The 6711-nt window shown below is 37.1% G+C and overlaps 2 protein-coding genes across 2 annotated transcripts; both read left to right on the top strand.

Annotated features, from left to right (window-relative positions):
- Positions 1 to 3086: 3086 nt before the first annotated feature.
- Positions 3087 to 3941, top strand: LOC106302928 (glutathione S-transferase T3-like). Its single transcript, XM_013739326.1, has one exon. It carries the CDS (start codon positions 3087 to 3089, stop codon positions 3939 to 3941), a length of 855 nt encoding a protein of 284 aa, XP_013594780.1.
- A 1323-nt stretch (positions 3942 to 5264) lies between these two features.
- LOC106304895 lies at positions 5265 to 6184 on the top strand. Its single transcript, XM_013741285.1, has one exon. It carries the CDS (start codon positions 5633 to 5635, stop codon positions 6056 to 6058), a length of 426 nt encoding a protein of 141 aa, XP_013596739.1. The 5' UTR covers positions 5265 to 5632; the 3' UTR covers positions 6059 to 6184.
- The last annotated feature ends 527 nt before the right edge of the window (positions 6185 to 6711 follow it).

The raw sequence follows: 6711 nt of genomic DNA, 5'->3' as shown, positions 1-6711 counted from the left end.
GTTGTACTCTTTTTACCTTACTATGGTTTTTCCCATTGGGTTTTACGAGAAAGGTTTTTAATGAGGCAACAAAGACGTTAAGCGAGAATGGATAGTGACACCGGTCCCCAAAGGGGAGCGTTATGAAAGCAGCAGCCGCCTTGTTTGAAAATATAAAAGGATGTGGGGCCCGCTGCACTATTTGCACAGTGAATTTCTTTCTATATATACAAACGTTTTCGTTTATTGTAACGCATCCCTCAACCTTCTCTTCTCTCTATAATAAACTCTTTCTATCAGTGTTAAAAATTCTACGGATATAAATTTTGTCCTTATTTAAATTCCTGCAATACAATAAAATTCCAGTTCTTTTTATACCATATATGTATTTGTTGGGTTTTAAAAAAGAGTTAATTGGGACAAATATAATTCATATTCTTCCAACAAAACAAATATAATTCAAATTGGGACATAAGTAGAATTGTATTATTGTCCAGTTTGACCTCATGTAATAACTATTGTTCGCCTTACATATGAAAGTCATGTCACACCACCGTGGGAGATTAGTATCCGCTAGATCTGACGAACCACTCATTTATTATACGTTAAATGGCTGGCTATTTGGACAAGTTCTCTAGGTATGTAAAAAACAATCAAAATATACATCCGCCAAAATATCAAAATTCCTAAACAAAAGATAGACATTTGCTGATTTGATTTCGGTGGAGACGTGTGTGATTTCCGTCCCACACAAACATAGGAAAAAATTGTGTGGGTTTGTGTAATAGTAAGGTTGAGCTATTTTATATTCAGAAAGTAAATAGAGTGGTAGGGCAATCCGATATTTTACCTTTTGTTTTCGAACCATTAATATAGCCGATGAATTGATTATAATCGATAATAGATCCATTTAAATTAATACTCTCTCTGTTTCTAAAAGATCCATATTCTAAAAAAAAATTTTGTTTCAAAAAGATACATATTTTATATTTCCAATGTAATTTTGGTCAACTAATAATGAAAAATTGTGAAATTCAAAAACATTAACTGCATTTCTTAAAATTTTATTGGTTTAAAAATATAGAAAATATAAAATTGCAAAAAACTATGCATTTATTGCTAAGTTTTACTCCCTCCGTTCCTAAAAGATGTATGTTCTGGAAAAAAAATTTGTTTCAAAAAGATACATTTTTTACCTTTTCAATGTATGATTTTATGAAAAATTGTAAGTTTCAAAAAAATTAATGGTGTTTATTAAATTTCTATTGGCTAAAAATTATGAAAAATTGTTATTCACAAAAAAACAATGCATATTTAATGAGTTTTCTTAATATATGTGAAAATGCTAAAATATGCATCTTTTAAAAACAGAGGGAGTAATATGTTTTATTAAAAAGTATGAAAATTCTAAAACATGGATCTTTTAGAAACGGAGGAAGTATATATATATACACACATATAAACAAAAAGCAAGAAGTCCACTTGAACATAGAACGAAAGAGAATGATACTCCTCAACAAATCGCCAGAGCAAAAGCATTAAAGTATACATACATAACACAAATACACAAATACACAAATACACAAATACACAATACAAGATAAACAATTATATACTGTAAAGCTTTTTGCATGCCGTCCAACATAAGAAAAATAGCACTAGGCACTCGATAATTTTGGGAACGCTCTCATTAATGCCACATTCATGCAAAATACTAAAAGGCAGTGATTAAAAAAAGTAATAAAAAATATTAGAATATCAAGGTAGGTGACTCTTGTATCTACTAAGAGCATGTTTATAGGCGTCTCTTAAGAGAGGTTTAAAGGAAAATCCAGAATTAAAATAAATGAAAAATGGTGATAAAAGGAAGAGGCGTCCCTTAATTAACATCTCGAAGACACGCCTCTTCTGGGGCACGTGTCGCAATTTGACAGTGTGAGAAATGAAGTGTCGGGGTTTCGAGTTTCTTTTTTTTTTTCTGTTTCTCTTGCGTTTCGTATTCTCTCTCTCTGGCGAAAGGTGATGACGATTTCAATGGCGATTCTCTCTTCTCGGTGGGTCTCGTCGACGAAACAGCGATGGCTCTCTCGGTGGGTCTCGGCGACGAAGGGAAATGGCAAAGGCTTTCTCATCGACCAAGCAAAACGCGGACCTCTCTCTCTATCGGTGGCGAATGGAAAAGGTAAAGGTTCAGATCCTATATGTTTATGTTTCAATCTATCAAGTATGCATGTCTTAGATTTGTCTTCGTGAATCTTTGTAAATACATCTCTGACTTGTTTGATTAGGTATAAGATCGATGAAGTGAAGATACAGACTTGGAAGAATCATGAGAAGAGAAAGGCCGTCATGGAGATGAAAAAATGGAGGTATGATTCTCAGTCAAAATACTTCGGTTCTTTGGATTGAACAGTTTCGGTGTTGGTTTGGATTGAATATTTAATTGAAAAGGTTTTTTTGAAAATGAAAAAATTTCTTCAAATTGTTTTAAAGTTTGAATTGAAAGTGTGATCTTGTGTGGATAAACCTATATCTTTACTCTTGTAGTTAACGATTTTACTCTGGTTTGAGATCGTTTGTAATGATTGTTTATTTCTTGTCTGTGTTTTTATGGGTACATGGATGGATCAAGAGGAATGGTACTGGCATGATCCATGGTTGATCTACAGACGGGAAGTGGGCACAGAACCTCTCTCTTTGTCAGACAAAACATAAAGGTACTTTCTCTTTGATCTTTGTAGATATATAAACGTTTGTCTTTGCTCTGTGCGTGTGAATATGATTTTAAAAATAGTTTGAAATGTGATTGTTATTCAAACGTTTGTCTTTGCTCTCTGAGTTTAAAATTTAATTCATGTTTGTGTTAGGTTAGATAATAAATTGAGTGGTTAGTGTAAGATAATGGTTGGCTTAGTTAATAAATGCTACATCCTTCTCTTCAATGCTGTTAGATATATGTCATTTCAGTTATGGTTGGTTCTGATCTTTCTCTTCTATAAACTGTGTGATTCTCTTCTCTTTTTCTCACGTTTCTTCAAACACTGGTCTTTTATTTCTCTTTTGTTCAAACACTGGTCTTTAATTTCTCTCTTTCTTAACCGTGTGATATGGATTCTAATCCTTCCACTGGAACTAGCAAGTTTGTTGAACTACTTAATAGTCAACAAACAGTTTCCTTTGGTAACTTTGAAGATAGTGTTGAACTATCTTCATCACAAGTTCCATTACGAGGAAGTGTAGCAAACGAAGCTTCAAACTTTGCTGGAGACAGTGGTGCAGAGCGTTGCCAACGACGGGCATGGACACCAACGGATGATGTTGTCCTGATCAGCTCGTGGTTAAACACGAGCAAGGATCCTGTGGTTGGCAACGAGCAAAAGTCCACGGGTTTTTGGAAAAAGATTGCTGCTTATTTCGCGGCAAGTCCTCTGGTTGCTGGCGGCAGAGAGAGAGAGGCAGGACACTGCAAGCAACGATGGCATAGGATCAATGACCTCGTCTCCAAGTTCTGTGGAGCTTATGAAGCGGCTACTAGAGAAAAAACTAGTGGCCAAAATGAGAACGATGTTTTGAAGCTTGCTCATCAGATATTCTACAACAACTACAACAAGAGGTTTACACTTGAACACGCTTGGAAGGAATTGAGGCACGACCAGAAGTGGTGCGAGTTGGCCACTGCTAAAAACGGAGAGACCATGAAGAAGAGGAAGGGTAAGGAGGGTGGAGAGACTGAGAGTTCTCAAGCGACCGAGAACAAGCGTCCCATTGGTGTGAAGGCCGCAAAGAAAGCTTCTCACAAGCCGGTGGTAGATGATAGTAGACTGAGTCTGCTTGGGAGTCTCATGGACAAAAAGGAACGGTTGTCTAAGATGAGTCTGCTTGAGAGTCTCATTGAAAAAAAGGAACCCCTAGCGGAGTATGAAGAATGCCTCAAGAAGCAGCTCATAAATGAGTTGTTCTAAATTGGTTAGGCGTTTAAGTCTTGTTCTCGAAATTGTCATGTTTGAATGTTGCTTGTTCTGTTTCATGTTGAATGTTGCTTGTTCTGTTTCATGTTGAATGTTGCTTGTTCTGTTTCATGTTGAATGTTGCCTTGGAAAGGCCAATATTCTCGTGGTTCGGGAAAACCCACAATCGTTTTAGAGGCGGTTGCTTCATATGATCTCTGGATATGGCATGCGTTTTTTGGACCTCCAGGTACCTTAAATGATATTAATGTTCTTGATCGCTCACCGGTTTTTGATGACATCATAAATGGTCGAGCCCCGCTAGTGAATTTTTCGGTCAACGGAAGAGAGTACCATTTGGCTTACTATCTCACCGATGGTATTTATCCAAAGTGGGCAACTTTTATCCAATCGATTTCACTTCCACAAGGGCCGAAAGCAGTTTTATTTGCGCAACGTCAAGAAGCTGTTCGAAAAGATGTCGAGCGGGCTTTCGGAGTTTTGCAAGCTCGGTTTGCCATTGTTAAAAATCCCGCACTTTGTTGGGATAAAGTCAAGATTGGGAAGATTATGAGAGCATGCATCATACTCCATAATATGATTGTTGAAGACGAACGAGATGACTACACTCATTTTGATGTCTCAGGTTTCCAACAAGGAGAAGGGAGCGGAAGTTCACGTGTTGATCTGACCTATTCTACAGATATCCCTACTAATATCGCCAACCAGATGGGTGTTCGAACGAGAATTCGTGATAGACAAGCGCATGAACAACTAAAAGGTGATTTGGTTGAACATATATGGCGTAAATTCGGAAGTGATCAAGACAACAACTGAGATTCGATGCCGCTTTGAAATTATTATCTTTCATTTATGTAATATTTGTTTTAATGTTTTAATGTTTCTATTTTAAAATCTATGTTTAAAATGTTATGTTTGACTTTGTTTTAATTAATAAATAAATTTAATCTTTGTTTTGAATTTTATGTTTAAAAATAATTTTAATCTTTTTAAATTGTTAAGAACCTTAATTAAGATACCACCAATAAACCTTAATAATTAACTGTCTCTTAACAAAATCTCTTATCATAATTTTAATAATAAAAAAATCATTACAACCCACTTAAGAGACACTAATGGGTCTCACTAATGAACATGCTCTAAAAGGGTCCAAAAGAATCCAACGGGGCCCAGAACACTGAAGGGCTCCACTCTCACATGGTAGTCAGTCTTGTCTGCTTTACCGGTCATTCCTTTGTGACAAAAAAAAAAAACCACCCACCGGAGACGCGAAACTTCCCCGGCTAACTCAATCTTGTCTGCTTTGCCGGTCATTCCTTTGTTCGCCACCTGTCCCGCTGCTCCTTCCTCTTTCATTCTTCGCCACGTTAATCTCTCCTTCTTTCCCGAAATACCCTTCATTCGAGGGTCCGTTCTGTAAAATCATTCGGCAAACAATTAAATAAAACCAAACCGTGAGCTGTCATGTTCCATTGTGATTACTACAAGACAAATCTGACGTGGACTCAAAGATTCTCGAGGCTAGTTGTCTTCTTCTTCTTCGCTATTCATATATAAAAACTCGTCCCAAGGTCGTCCCTTTCACAGTACAACATCAAACAATCCTATCTTCTCTTACAAAACCTCAAACTCACGAGTCAACTCATAGAGTTCATTATTTTTTTTTCCAAAGACGTAAACAAAAAATGGGAGCGTGCGTTTCACGTGAATGTATGAGGGGAGATTCGGCGAAGCTAATACTGTTCGACGGGACTTTACAAGAGTTCTCAACTCCGGTCAAAGTTTGGCAGATCTTGCAGAACTACCCGTCGAGTTTTGTCTGCAACTCAGACGAAATGGACTTCGACGACGCCGTTTCAGCTGTCTCCGGCAACGAGGAGCTCCGATCGGGACAGCTTTACTTCGTTTTACCGCTGACGTGGCTCAATCATCCGCTAAGGGCGGAGGAAATGGCAGCGTTGGCTGTTAAAGCGAGCTCGGCGCTGACCAAGAGCGGCGGAGTCCGTTGGGTTGCCGGCGACGGCGGTAACTCGAAAAACATCGTCGTCGGAGTGAAGACAAACGTCCGTGGCGGAAGATTTACGCGGAACTTAAGCACGATCGTCGAGTAGGGTCAATATTAGTCTTTTAAAAGACGTATAAATTGTAATTAGGGACGTTTGACTTTTTCTTTTTATGGAGAAAAAAAAACAAAGTAGCCATTAGATTTTGAGAAATGGGAACGAGGATGAATGATATATCCTGTGATATGATTCCAATCTTCATACATTGCAATGCAATGTTCCCGTAGGTTTAATTATTTTTCTCACACGTAAATGTCCGTCTTAATGAATCTCTAAAAGTTATTTATAACAAGCAAATACTATACCTTGATTTTGGTCAAATATACTGGCCCGAACCAACCACAGTTTGTAAACCAAGAGCATCTTTATCGTAGAGATGCTGTGAAACTAGATAATATAATCTATGTTTATGAAATGAGCTCTTTGTATATAGGAAATTACACCATCATAAAATAATAGAAAAAATAAAGAAAAAAAATACAAATATGGAAAGAGTACAAATCATAATCTAATAAGGAAAATGTAAGATGCCGATTATCTCTCTCTCTTTAGCATTGGACCGGTTATGAACCGAGCCAGTTATGAACATCCACAATATGATTTATAACACTCCCCCTTGGGTGCCATAACCATACATGGATTGTAATACGGTTTAGATATTGCCTCATTAAAACCTTACCAGGAAAACCCAGTGGGACAAA

This window comes from Brassica oleracea, chromosome C7, assembly GCF_000695525.1.
Source record: "Brassica oleracea var. oleracea cultivar TO1000 chromosome C7, BOL, whole genome shotgun sequence".
Classification (NCBI taxonomy): Eukaryota; Viridiplantae; Streptophyta; class Magnoliopsida; order Brassicales; family Brassicaceae; genus Brassica; species Brassica oleracea.
The sequence above is the reverse complement of the archived record's forward strand: the minus strand, read 5'-3'. Positions and strand labels throughout refer to the sequence as shown.